The sequence below is a fragment of the Melopsittacus undulatus genome, chromosome Z (assembly GCF_012275295.1).
Source record: "Melopsittacus undulatus isolate bMelUnd1 chromosome Z, bMelUnd1.mat.Z, whole genome shotgun sequence".
NCBI classification, from domain to species: domain Eukaryota; kingdom Metazoa; phylum Chordata; class Aves; order Psittaciformes; family Psittaculidae; genus Melopsittacus; species Melopsittacus undulatus.
The window spans coordinates 58,343,569-58,358,460 of record NC_047557.1 but is presented as its reverse complement, the minus strand read 5'-3'; the positions used below and the strand labels follow the sequence as shown (position 1 = coordinate 58,358,460).

General features: G+C 43.6%; 1 protein-coding gene across 1 annotated transcript in view; it reads left to right on the top strand.

The window, feature by feature from the left end:
• The window catches only part of MOB3B (MOB kinase activator 3B), a 99,401-nt gene that overhangs the window by 65,828 nt on the left and 18,681 nt on the right, over positions 1-14,892 (top strand). Inside the window, exon 3 of the mRNA XM_031054245.2 lies at positions 8,594-8,796. Within this exon, the coding sequence (XP_030910105.1) occupies positions 8,594-8,796 (203 nt within the window). The remainder of the gene's footprint in view (positions 1-8,593; positions 8,797-14,892) is intronic.

Genomic DNA, 14,892 nt, shown 5'->3' with positions numbered 1-14,892 from the left:
TTTTTTTTTTTTTCTGAGACCAGATTTCTATCTTTTCTGTTTGTTTGTTTTGTCTAATTTTGAACACAAAGGGCAGCAGAGTGTATGTTTAAACTAGTGCTGCAGCAGCCTCCATATGCTAATCCATACCTTGAGGATGACCAGGCTTTGAACCTGGTGTGCACTCCAGGGGCAGGCTGGCTGGCAGGCTCTCCAATTGCTTTCAGTGGCACAAAGAGACACCTTTTAACTGTTTAGGACACTGTGTCAGTTTGTAAACCAGTTTTGCAGGAAAGGAAGTCAGAGAGCCATTACGGATTCTGCTCTACCTAGTTAATAACACTGTGATAGCAGCAGTGTTCCACTGTTTATTTAAGAATAAATGAAACAGTGATAGCTTTGAAAAATTGGGGAAGTTCCGCAGTGACAAGTGAAACTACACAGCTTGTCTGAAAACTTAATGCATGTGAGGGGCAGTGGGGACACTGCAAGTTAATTATGTACCCTAAGCTGCTCTGCACCAGCTATTTTTTTTTCCTGTGTGTTATTTACATCTCCTCAGATTGACTGCCTAACACATCTAAAAAGCTGTCAGATGAAAGTCCTCACATGCAGCAGAAACAGTGCTCTATGGCCTTTGCACTTACTGCCTGTAACTGTTAAGTGGGAACATGGGCTGCAGAGAAGTTAAAAGGATTCTTCAGCTTGGCTTATTCATCGTGTTTTAGTCAGTTAATACAGAAGCATGAGTTTCTTCAGTATAGTAACATTCTTTAGTCATAATCAGGTCAGTCCCGTGGGAGATGAAAGTAATTTTTCTTCATTTTGGGACATACCTGTTCTGGATCAGAACATACAGCACCTTAAAGAATTTTTATGACTGTTCAATGAGCCAGTTTGCAGTGACAAGTGCTAGCTATTGCCTTTACCCTTTATTAAGGCTTAATATTTTAAATTTCTGGTTTGGGTAGCTTTTACAAAAATGTAAAGCAGGCTGCTGCTGTAATCATTCCTGAATTTAGCCATATGCTGGTAGCAGAAATGTGATCCCCTAGTTAATAAGCAACTAACTGGGGGTTCTGTTATGTTTTTTGATAGATTGTATTTATTTTACCCTTGGAAATAGCAACAATCATTTTTTATAACTCAGGTGTTCGGCTAATTGAGCAGCTTTTTGATTCAAGTATTGACAAGACAGCTGTACGTATTATCATTTCCATAGTTTAGCAATGTCTCAGCTCATGTTCGAGCATTCAGGCCTCGTCCTCTGGGACCTTTGATATTAGCTCTAGGATTAAGATTAATGGATGTGACAACACAAAGCAAACATTTCTTAAGGAAATAAAGGTTTGTTTTGATAGATGTGACCATTTCACTGGTTCCTGGTTAACACATAAAGAGTAAGAAGAGCTGCACTGCATCTCTAAAGCTGCTTGAAATTACATCAAAAGGATTCGCCTCTGATTAAGCCAGTACAGGCAAAAAGAACTCTAAGCACTTTCCCACATTATTTGCACCTCAGCAGTGGCACATCTAGAGGCAGTTCAGGGGTACACTGAGCAGGATACTTCTACAATGCTAATGTTCTATGTTACTTCCATGGTAACAAACGCAGCAGTGCTCACATCTGCAGTTCATATACCCTGGTACCATCCTTGACTAAGGAATTGAAAATAAGGTGTATTTTTCTGTTGATGGGACCCAGACTGGCACAGCCACAGCTGATAATATATGTAATATATATAATCAAAAATCTGCTTTTGGTATGGAAATTGTCACTGTATGTCATTCATGTCCCCCCTCAATGAAACTGGGCAATTTGTCCATTATCTCACATTCTTGTGAGTGCTGAGCAGTATTTAATTTAACGAGACTAAAATTTGAAAAACAGAAAGCTGTGCAACAGTATTAAATCTACTATCTTCAGCTTCTTTCCTCAAATAATAAAAGTTTTTGTTGTTGAGCATGAGTTGGGCTTTTAGAGGGTATGGGGACTGGCTAGCTGTGATGTTTGTTTTTTGTTGTAAAAGAAGCAATAACTTACAGTTAGGTAGTTGAGATCTGACTAAAACATGAACTATAAGAAGTCAGGGGGATGTGCAGCAAAGAAAAGTAACAGTACAGTTTTGACAATGGCACTAAAGTCATCATGTCTGAGGGACAATCGTAAAAGAAGATGAACTCTTCAGCTTTTTGGAGCAGCTGAGTACACAAAGCCATGCAATTCACCAGTATTTAATGAAGAGCAGTTTTGAAGGAATTATTAGTGCCACACTGTGGATGCCTCACTGTTACTTGCAAATACTGCTTTTGCTGCTGCTTTGGAGTCTCTGGCTGTGAAGTGGTTTAACTTCTAAGGTATTTTGGATGAGCTGTCCCTGTGTCATCTCAAGAGTTTTTCTATTAAAGAGCAGCCAGATTGGTACACACAGCTGGGAGGAAAGTGAAAGTAAAGGGGTGTGTCCTTCAAACAAGTTATTTCAAATTCATCATTAAATGTGATGCTATTGAAATGTTGCTATTGAATGTGATGAGTAGGAGAGTGTGAGACAGTGTTCTCACAGGAGAATTGATTATTTGGTACATGAGCTCTGAATAACTCTGAGGGATACAGCAAGGCCGTGGGAGGCCCGAGGAAGCCTAAGCAAGCAAGATAAGAAGAAGCTGTATTTTACTGAGTTATGAGAACTGTGGACTGTTGGCAAGCGTTCGAGGTCAAGTTCTCACACCTGTGCTTAACCAATTATATCTTAGTCACTAAGGGTCCTCAAGACGAGTATCCAATCATGATATGCCAAATTGCTGTAGGTGTGTGTAAGCAATAATATATAAGGAGTTAATGCTTTGCAATAAATGGCTTTTTGTCTGATCATATTGATCTCTGACTGAGTTCTTTCCGCGGAAGGAGAGTATCACTTCTAGGGTGAGCTCTGTGTCTTATCAGTATGCAAAACAGCCATATTGGGTTGTAAAACTGCTGCAGAAAGGACTCAGAGAACAACATGATCAGACAAAAAGCCATTTATTGCAAAGCATTCACTCCTTATATATTATTGCTTACACACACCATCTGCCAAAGCTGAAGAGGTTGAAGGCCTCAAGGATTAACCCCAAGGCCTATGCCCACTGCTTGGCCCTGACAGTCAGGACAAGACTGTAGAATACCTCGGTCATCTGTCAAGGACAGGGCAAACTGTCGAACCAACATTTTTGCCGATTGGTGGAAGAAAGCATGAGATGTCCGGGCTTGTTGAAAAATATCTACTGGTGGCCCTGCCCATGCCGGAGCAACTAATTTATCTGCCTTATCATTCCCGTCACAAAGGCTTCTGGAAAGGCCTGAGTGGCTGCGAATATGCATAATAAAATATTCACATTTATGACTATTTACAAGATGTAACAGAATTTTCAACAGAGTCCACAATCTGCGGTTAATAACCTCTTGTAAAATTGCCCTTTCTAGACGCTGAACAATTCCTACAACATATAAGGAGTCACAGAAGATATTAAGTGGTGCATCAGGCCATCATTGGAACACCGCAACGACAGCACTTAGTTCCAATGTTTGTAGTGAATCGGTGGATTGGCCCGGTATTTTCTGTTCCTTCCAACCATCCTCCACTTGCCAAACATATCCAGCTATGTGATTGCTTTTGCTAGCATCTGTAAACACAGTTATACTTGAAACAGGCTTGCTGATATAAAAGGTAGCATCCGCATATTGGTTGTTCTTTAGTACCATGAACAATTTATGAGGTGGAAAATGTACACTAATTTGGCCAAAGAAATCAATTAAGGCAATTTGAAAGGCAGGTGCAAGATTGCCGTGCCAATCCAACCATATTTTTGGTAAGAGGTAAACAAAGTTGTGATGGATTACTGCCTCGGATTTCCCGGCAACATGCACAGCCTCACGTGATTAAAAGGGCAAATGCTTCCAATCGCGTAGTGACAGTAGTGCGCAAACGATAAGGTAAAAAGATCCACTCTAATATACACAAGGGATCAGTCTTCTGCAAGTTCCATTGTGCTAACAGGCTAAATGGATGATATTCATTGTTTATAATGAACAAGGTTATAGGGAAATCTGGATTCCATCGGGAGGCATAAGAGTTATATACCTTGGCCATGATATGGGCCAATGCCTCCTGCTGGATTTTTGACAGAGCTCTTTTACCCTCCGCATGCGGCTTGCCCTTCAATAGGGGCATCAGTTCAGCCAAATCATCATTAGTAATGCCACATAAGGGACGGATCCACTGAATATCACCCATCAATTTCTGAACATCAGATAAGGTTCTTATACCTGAGGTAATCTCAATCTTTTGGGGCCTGGCTTCAGTTCCAGAAATAATCCACCCCAAATATCTCCACTGGGCTTCACGCTGGATTTTCTCAGATGCAATGACCAAACCTGCCTTTGCCAACTCTGATTGTAATAGTCCAAGTAGGTGGTCCTTATTTAAATCCCACCCTGCAATCAGAATATCATCTATATAGTGGTAAATTAAACAGTGCTGTAAGTATTGATGAATCGGCTGTAATGCCCAGGAAACATAAAGCTGACAAATAGTAGGAGAATTTTTCATACCTTGAGGCAGCACAACCCATTCATATCTTTTTACTGGTTTTCCTTTGTTAATTGCTGGGACAGAGAAAGCAAACTTTTCCCGATCACTCGGATGCAGGGAAATTGTGAAAAAAGCAGTCTTTTAAATCAATTATTATTAAATCCCATCCTTCTGGTACCATAGTGGGACTAGGTAAACTAGCTTGCAAGGCACCCATGTCTTGCATGACGGCATTTATAGCCCACAAGTCATGTAACAATCACCATTTTCCACTTTTCTTGGGGATGGTAAATATAGGAGTATTCCATGGGCTGGTGGAAGGCACAATATGGCCTGCTTCTAATTGTTCAGCGACCAATTCATGAATATGGGAGAGCTTTTCTTTTGTCAGCGGCCATTGATCAACCCATACAGGTGTTTCAGTAAGCCATCGGAATTTATAGGTTGGCCGTCCATCAATGGCTGCCATTAAAAATTTTTGTAGTCAATCTCATTCCCATTTGACTAAGAGCATCCCGTCCAAGCAATGCAATTGGAGAGTGCATGACATATGGTCTGATGCGTGTATGACTGCCATCAGATAGAAAGACATCCACCAATTCTGTACTAATATTTGTTGATTGCATTCCTCCGATTCCAACAACTCCTGTGGCAACCGTTTGTAGGGGCCAAGCTTTTGGCCACTGACGATATGGTATGATAGTAACATCAGCCCCCGTGTCGATTAGCATAAGCAGTTTAATTATTTGATTATCACGGCCCTGCATAGAGACCTGGTCCTCGGGTTTGTGCTTTGCAATATCCAACGCAAACAAAATGTGTGGGATTCCTGTGGAACCCCATGCCTGATTTCCTCTGATTTTTTGCCCCATCTGGGGAACTTTTGTTTCAAATGGAACTAATTGAGCTATTTTAGAATCCTTGGGGATGTGTACTGGGGGTGCATGTGTCTGTACCATGATCCCAATGTTTCCGGTATAATCAGCATCAACTACACCTGGTGATACAAAGACTCCTGTCCTGGATGTTGATGAACGTCCTAATAGCAAAGCACATAACCCATGACCAAGGGGCCCACTTAATGTAGATGGAACGCAATGGACAGAAGTATCAGTAATGGTAAAATCTATTGCTGTCTCCACGTCCACTCCAGCACTCCCTGCTGTGGCAGAGGGGACACAGTCCAGACACCCTGATTTTGTGTCATCGCGCAGGGTGGCGTCGCACTTACCACCAAGTTTCCCAACAGGGTTCCATCTTTCTTAAACCTAGAATGACATGCTGCTGCTGTGTGACCATGTCTGTCACATCTAGCACAAACGCTTGAGCCGCTGCCCCGGGGGGGGGTGACATTTCTTTGCAGTGCATTGTTTTTTAACATGTCCCAGCCGTCCACAATTATGACATCTTACACCCTTCGTGCCCCCTCAATCATCCTGACCTTGTTGTAGAAGAGGTCTGACAGCAGCAGCAAAGGCATGTGCCATATATTCCGCCTTTTCCTCTGTTGTGCCCACCTTAGAGCATGCATCCATCATTTCTTGTAATCCAGCAGATTTTGGCAAAGCCTGTAAAATACGCTTACAAATCGGGTTAGCATTTTCCATAGCTAAGGACATAAGCACAGACTCTTTAGCATTAGATGCCAAATCAATATTCTTTCCAATAGCATCTGTTAATCTATCGATAAATTGCATGTAAGGCTCAGTAGCTCCCTGTTTTACCGATGTATAAGAGGGATTAGGTTTTCCTGCCTCTGGCACAGCTTTTAAGGCAGCTAATGCCAATTGCTGTGCTTGCCATAAAACCTCAACCCTCATATGAGTCTGTACTGTATCAGGATAAAATTGGCCCCTCCCTAGTAACATGTCAGATGTGATACCATGTAAAGGGTCAGTGGGATTGCGAGCTAAGTTGTCATCAGCAGCTCTTGCAGCTAACTCTTCAAGCCCACTCTTAAAGTGTAAGACCTGGGAGGGGGTTAACAAAATTGCAGCTATTTGTTAACAATCACTAGGAGTCAACACCATACTAGAAAATAAGGCAGTTAGCATCTGTTGAGTATATGAGGAAGACAACCCATATTGAGCAATTGCTCCTTTTAGTTCTTTCATAGCCTTCCAATCCATAGGAGTCCAGAGAGGTTGCCCTTGGGCATTCACAATAACTGGAAATGCAGAGGGGACATCAATCGGTAAAACAGTGCCATCTATAATCGCATATTGAGTAAGACCATGCCATCTCAGGGCACTGGGAGCAGCTTGCTGAGAGAGTGCCGGAGTTGGCGTTAGTGGCACCTCACAAGGGTTAACTTCTGTGGATTGCTCGAGAGCTTGCTCCTTATCTTTAGGCCCCAGCTCCTCCAGGCGGTCTCGTAAATCTTGTAGCTTTTGATCTAACAGCTTTGACCAGCGATGCCATTCCTGGCTATTTTGCGGCTCCGACGGGAGCGATGCGAGTGCTGGTGTCAAAGGCGAAGGGGGGTGTTTTAAAGTGGGAGTTTTATTATCCTTCTCAAAAGGTTCTCTCTCCCCGTCCGTAGGGAGTGGGGGGTGGGGGGCCGGGGGAGTGCTATTATCTGCCTCTGGGGCAGTAGCATCATGAAAAGGATTAACCATAGGTGGTTGTGGTCGCGCACCCTCCCTCTCCCAAGCCCCTTCATCGCATATTGCGGGGTAGGAGTGGGGCACTGGGTCCTCAAACATCCGTACTTTCTGACGCACGGGCTTTTGAGCTGGAGCTACCTCACCCAAAACCAACACTCCGGCTGCTACTGGTGCGCCAGCAGCAGCCGGCTGTTGCTCAGGCGAGTCCGAAAACGTCGCAAAGGCAGACATGGCTACTTCCTTCTCAGCTTTCATAGCAGTTAATGTCTCTTTTAACAGTCACCACAGTGTGGCAAGGGGCCTTGCCTCCTTTGACCCTTGGGAAATATCATCCCACAAACACACCCCAACTTTGTCACAAGTCTCAATCTTAAAAGCTTCACCAACCTCCACAATTAGCTTTTTCTCTTTACACCAGAGTAAAAGCCTCTTCAGAGTTTCATCATCATACTTTATCCCTCTCTCAGAGAGGATATGTTGGAAGAGCTTAAGCATTGCTTCATCTTCTTTACTTAACTGGTTTCCCATCCTTAAGCTCCCTTCCAACCGTCTGGCTGCTTACCTTATTTGCACTGCGCAGTGTCTTCCGGGCTCACAAGGCTCCAATCTGAGGATTTCCTCCTCTGAGGCTTCTGCCTCCCGATCTTGGTCCAGCCAGATCGATTCCAGCCGATTTCTTCACGGCCCAGCGATTCACACCCTCTTCTGTTTCAATGTGAACTTATAGAGGGTCCCTGTTTGGGCGCCATTTGCCGCGGAAAGGACTCAGTCAGAGATCAATATGATCAGACAAAAAGCCATTTATTGCAAAGCATTAACTCCTTATATACTATTGCTTACACACACCTACAGCAATTTGGCATATCATGATTGGATACTCGTCTTGAGGACCCTTAGTGACTAAGATATAATTGGTTAAGCACAGGTGTGAGAACTTGACCTCGAACGCTTGCCAACAGTCCACAGTTCTCATAACTCAGTGAACTACAGCTTCTTCTTATCTTGCTTGCTTAGGCTTCCTCGGGCCTCCCACAGCCTTGCTGTATCCCTCAGAGTTATTCAGAGCTCATGTACCAAATATCCATTCTCCTGTGAGAACACTGTCTCCACATAAAACCATTGAAGTTAATGGGACAGTGTGCACTGCAGTGAAAATCACTTTTCTGAATGTTACAATACTTGATGTTTCTCCATTAAATTATTCATGGAAAAAGAACCAGTACCTCTCAGTCTTGATCCACTAAAGTTGCTTAAGTATTTGGTTATCTTTGATGCTAGTGGTCAGAAAAATATGTGCATTAAGTGACCTCCTAGATTCGTAAGGAGGCCTAGGAAGTCATAAGCTAATTTGCATTTCCAACTCGCACTTTGTTCCAAAGCTATTGTCTTGGGAGGATGACAGGATGGTTATGACAATCCAACCTTCTCTATTCACAGGTGTTCCCTTTCCGAAGAACTTCCTTCAGATCTGCAAGAAGATACTCTGCCGACTTTTTCGGGTGTTTGTTCACGTCTACATCCATCACTTCGACCGCATCATCGTTATGGGGGCTGAGGCTCACGTCAATACTTGCTACAAGCATTTTTATTATTTTGTGACAGAGTTCAATCTCATTGACCGCAAAGAACTAGAGCCTTTGGTAAGTGTGGGGGTGGGGGAAAAGTTCCAGAAAGTTTTTCTTCTCCTTTCACTAAGCCTTTTCCAACACTTGTTGCAGTGAGTTTCCTCTGTTGGTAATATCCATGGTTGAACACAGGCAGTTTAAAGTGATAAATGCTTGCACCTGTCCATAGACCCATTCCATCTGCTCAGTAGGCTCAGTAGAAAGAGAAAACTGCAGTGTATTTTGTGTGGAAAAATATAAGGTGGGAAATACTGCCATTTGAAAATAGAGGTTTATTTGTCTTCTGCTTCTTCCTGTATTACATATTTTATATATAATTTTATTCTATCTTTTTTCATTAGTCAGTAACACCGTGATACCCTTGAATCACTCAAACTCATGTGAAGGGAAGAGTGGTCTGTGTAAGGATGAATTGCTCATTTTTTTTAAATCTTTAAGTAGGTGTTTGTGAAGGTATTGAGTGTGTTACATCCAGAGCACACTCTGGATCTAAGTGAGACAGGTGAAGTGAGACAGAGGTTCAGACAATTAGCAGCATAACAAAACCAGACATTTCCTTTTGGCCTGAAATAGATCAAAGTTAAATTCATTGTTTCCAAAAATAAGACTCCAGAAATGGAAATGCTTTCACTGTTGCTTTCAAATGCAAATAAAATGAAAGTGTAAGCAGGGAAGGAAAAGTAAGGTACAATTCAGGAAGCAGTTTACATGTAAATCCTCACTAGCAGCATTTAGCCAACTTTAAAAGTGATCAGGGCAATGTTTCTCCAAGTGTCAGAGTTTGGAAATACGGTATTGTATAGCTATTGATGAAGTGCTTGAAACAGTGGAATTTATGATTTTTTTCTCCACAGAATCATAGGATGGCTGAGGTTGGATGACAGCTATGGATATCATGTAGTCCAAATCCTTGCTCAAAGCAGTTTCTCTTAGAAAGGGCTGACCAGGATCATGTCAAGTTTTCAGTTGTTCCACATAAAGGCACCATCGCAAGGAGGTGTATTTCATAGTTGGTATGAAACACTTCTGAAAGTGTGGCAAAGTGTTTTTTGCCTGGGTTTTCACAGGAATTGGAGCTGTTGCAGGTGTGGTACATGTGTATGCTTATGTGGATTGAAGAAAACACTAAAAAGTCAGACAAAATGGGTGGTCTTGTTTTCAGCAGTTCACAAGGCGTGCTGAAAGACACTGCATATGGCGTGTATCAATAATTTGCAATGTACCTGTGGTTTCTTTCTACATAGAAGAGCTTACTATGCTGTCTGAATGTGTCCTAAGGGACAGAAGGAGGGCCTGCAAAAGAGAACTGCCCTGCCAGACTAGTGATTCTGGATTAGCTGTAGCTGTTAAGTGCTGTGATGTGTCAGAAGCAAGATCCAAGGTAGGGTATTTGAGAGGTAGGAAGAGAGGCAATCTTCAGGTATTACAAGTTCCTTGCCTACATTGAAATAGAGAGAGCACACAAATGATCTAATGCTGCACTTATGGCTTCTAATGTGGACAGACAAAGGATTTGGGCCATTGGTGCAGGAGGTGGCCCAAGCCCAGCAGCAGAGCAAGCTGCTAATGTCTTCCAACTGGTGTGTGCATTCCAGCATTCCCTTCTTTCACAGTGTTATCTTTAGGACCATCATATGATGCAGTTATTAACTTTGCTGTGATCCTGCCCCTCTATTCCGCTCTTGTGCGACCCCACTTGGAGTATTGTGTGCAGTTCTGGTGCCCTCAACATAAAATACGACATGTAACTGTTAGAACAAGTCCAGAGGAGGGCCACGAGGATGATCAGGTGGCTGGAGCACCTCCTGTATGAAGACAGGCTGAGAAAGTTGGGGCTGTTCAGCCTGGAGAAGAGAAGACTGCGTGGAGACCTCATAGCAGCCTTCCAGTATTTGAAGGGGACCTACAGGGATGCTGGTGAAGAACTATTCATTACGGACTGTAATGATAGGACAAGGGGTAACGGGTTGAAACTTAAACAGCAGAGGTTTAGATTGGATCTAAGGAAGAAATTCTTTACTGTTAGGGTGGTGAGGTACTGGAATGGGTTGCCCAGGGAGATTGTGAATGCTCCATCACTGGCAGTGCTCAAGGCCAAGTTGTATGAAGCCTTGGTTAATATGGGTTAGTGTGAGGTGTCCCTGCCCATGGCAGGGGGGTTGGAACTAGATGATCTTGAGGTCCTTTCCAACCCTAACTATTCTATGATTCTATGATGCAGAGTCTCCCAGAAAAATGTTTCACCTGCACTGGGAAAACACATGTCAGCAAACTGTCAAAACTCCACCTGCTTCCATAGAATAGTTAGGGTTGGAAAGGACCTTAAGGTCATCTAGTTCCAACCCCCCTGCCATGGGCAGAGACACATCACACTAAACCATGTCACCCAAGGCTTCAGCCTGTCCTGGGCTTGTGTGCGTGTCAGCAGTGTGGAAATTCAGAAATAACACATCTGTATTTTTGTCTTCAGCTGGGCAGAGAGAAGGGAAGGAGTTTGAAAAAGAAGGCAGACGTTACAAACACTCTTGAATTTTAATGCAAGTCATTGAGTACAGCCTGTGCCCTGCCAGGTTCACCATAGCAGCAAATGAGTCCACATTATCTCCCTTAATTAGAAAATGGGCCAAGAGCTGATTAAATAAACTGCCACATGCTTTATTAAACAGGGAGGCAACTGATTTATCAACATAACTACAAGGAGGAATGACTGGGGAAGCAGGCTGTAGATGAATAGTAATATTAGGCTGCAGGACTTTGCTCCTTAGATTTTATCAGCCATTTGCAACCCAGTTCAGCAGTTCTAAAACAAAATGAAGCAAATGAGTCAAATAGGGTTCCCCCTCCCATTCAGGAGTTACATAAGTTGTCCTTTCTGCAATCAAAGAGGGGGATATAGTTCAAAATGCTGTATGTCTTTCTCTCATCCCCATCACTGTGCTAACTTGACAGATCCCTAAGTTTTTGTAGACTGTTTTATGTGGGGACAAAAAAGGAGACTGACCCCACAGGTGGTCCTGAGGGAGAAAATGTGTGTCCACTTGGTTAAGCTGGGGGAAAAGAAGTCTGAGTGTGTATCTGTCCTTTCCTGAAGCTAACAGGCAGAAAAGGCAGCCCACACCATGGGAGTTCTCAGGAGACCCTTAAGGCCTGCCTCCATGGGGAAGCTAGCAGGGAATAAACTAAGATTTGAATTTTAAGATGTGGCATCTGCTTTATGGTGGCTCCCTGCACGACTGGCTTTATTTTCCACTGGCACATTAATTCACTTGTGAGCCTCTTCCCATATCCAAAACTGTCTAGCGGTGTTGTGCCTATTACCTCCATCCCACTCACCCTCACCCTGTGTAGGTGTCTGTTTGCATAGAGTGCTTTAACACTTCACCTGAACATGCCCTTTAATAAGAATCTTAATGCAGCTGCCTCAGTACGGTAGCTTACTGTTCAAATGGCAGTTCAGCTACAGTGAATAATGCTTCTCTACTTCTTTCCTGTGATCCCCTTTCTTTAACAACGGATTTCATAGTATGTAGGACTGAAGAAATATGAGTACTCTGTGTCATGAGCAACATCTTGGTTCAGGAAATTTTAGTCAATTTATTGCCAGTTAACAAAGCTTTTCACTACAGATCTGGATAGTGAGGGAAAAGATCCACAATTAAACAAAACACTTGTTGAAGAAACACCTTTCTTTCTCAGGCTCTAATTCAGTAAAAAATTTCTCTTCCTCCCTTCCAAGTCTCAACTCACTTTGGTTTTAATACACATTGCACTCACATACTCCTGTTGTGAAACCAGAGGATCAGTACAGCTACAGCAATATCACTTCTAGGAAGGGCAGGGAAATTGAAAACTGAAAGCTTCTGAAAAGTGATAAAGTTAATGCCAGAGAGGCATTAAACTACAGAGTGGTTTGTTTGGGTCCTTCTTCCTCAGCAGAACTTGCCTGTCACACAGAGGAACAGAGGCAAAGAATCCAGAGCTATAGCTCTCCTTCAGTCATGGAAGAGCCTTCTGATTCAGAGGCCTTAGAGATTTGTTTCTCAATCTCAGTGTATTTTGTCAGGTAGCAGTTGGTGATGCAGCCAAGTCTGCTCCCAGCTTCTCAGCATTGGTCTGTGTGTATCAGAGTATCTTATTATGATTTCTAAATCTCTGCATTTTAATTTGATTGATATTCCACTGTGCCTTGTTTTTATCAGAGTTAAGTAAAAGAAACCCCAGCCACCTAAAAATGTGGTGAGATTTCAGTGTTAAATTTAGAGATCTGATCATGATGTAATTCACTTAAAGGAGCAAAGTTCTGAGGGTTTTTTTTATGTTTTTTTTTAAACTTGTGGGAGGTGTTGACCTGGGTTTTTTTCTCACTACTGAGCATTAGTATCATAACCTTAAATTGTATCTCTGAAGAGGAGAGATAGGCAGGAAAAAAAAATATGTATATATAAAATTCAGTCTTTTTGCTATGCTACTTAGACCATGTGACTGGCTTTGAGGAACCTGGTCTACTGGGAGCTGATGGGGTCCATCTGTCAGGGAAGGGGAAGAGCATCTTTGCTCAAAGGATTGCCCAGCTGGTGAAGAGGGCTTTAAACTAATCTTGCTGGTTGAGGGGAATCTCAGTCTATCCCATAACAACCAGTTTGATGCTAGTGCCAGCAAGAGATCCCTAGAGCCTGTAAAGGGATCGCAGGTCAGCAAGAGAGCACCTGAAAAACAACACAAGGAAAAACCAGCCTCTCCAGCCAGTAAGTCAGCTGCATCAGAGGCCCAGCTTTAAAAGCCTGCAGTATGCCTGCAATAATGACTTATTGGCATTACAAGTATGTGGTGAGATGGCTCCAAAGACTGGAGTGTTGGAATGGGAGGATACAGGCTCTTTAGGGAGAACTGGCTGGGTAGACAAGGACAGGGTGTCACCTTCTCCATCAGTGACCAACACAGGGCTCTGCCTGGGGATGGATGAGGAGCTGACCCAGAGTTTATGGGGCAGGATTAAAAGGAGGGCAGGGACAGGAGACATGACAGTGGGAGTCTGCTACAGGCTGCCCAACCAGGAAAATCAAGACAAGGAGGCCCTCTACAGACAGATAGGAGCAGCTTGACGCTCACAAGCCCTCGTCTTCATGGAGGTCTTCAGCCACCCTGATTATCTGTTGAAAGGACGACAGCAGGGCACAAGCAATCCAGTAGGCTCCTGGAATGCACTGGTGATAAATTCCTTCTTGAGTGATAAAGGAGCCAACGAGCAGAAGTGCAATGCAGACCTTGCTTTCACCAGCAAGCAGGGCCTTGTTCGTGAAAGCAAGAAGCCCTTGTGGGGAATGTGAAGCTCAAGGGCAGCCTTGGCTGTGGTGACCACAAAATGGTATACTTTGAGATCCTTAAGGCAGCAAGCAGTTTATGCAGGAAGCTCACTACCCTGAACTTCAGGAGAACAGACTTTGGCCTCTTGAGGGATCACCTTGGTGGAGTGCCATGGGAAAAAGCCCTGGAGGGAAGAGAAGCCCAAGGAAGCTGGTTAATAATCAAGGGTCACATCCTCCAAACTCAAGAGAGATACATACTGACAGAGAGGAGGTCAGGCAGGAACACCAGGAGGCCTGTGTGGATGAAGATAAGCTCCTGTATAAACACCAGCATAAAAAGGAGACCTACGGAGGGTGGAAACCAGGGCAGGTATCCTGGGAGGAGTGCAGATTGTCAAAGCAGCCAAGGATCAGGTTAGGAAAGCTAAAGCCTTGGTGGAATTAAATCTGGCCAGGGACATCAAGGGCAATAAGAAAAACTTCTATGGGTACACTGGTGATGAAAGGAAGACAAGGGAAAATGTGGGCCCTCTCCAGAAGGAAATGGGAGACCTGATCACCTATGACATGGAGAAGTAAGAGGTACTCAGTGCCGTTTTTGCCTCGGTCTTCACTGCAAGAGCTGCAGCCACACTGCCCAAGTCACAGGAGGCAAAGGCAGAGACTAGGAGAATGAAGAACTGCCCACTGTAGGAGACAATCAGGGTTGCAGCCCAGAAAGCCAGCTGTATCCTGGGCTGCATCAAAAGGAGCAGGTCGAAGGAGGTGATCCTGCCCCTCTACTCTGCTCTTGTGAGACCTCACC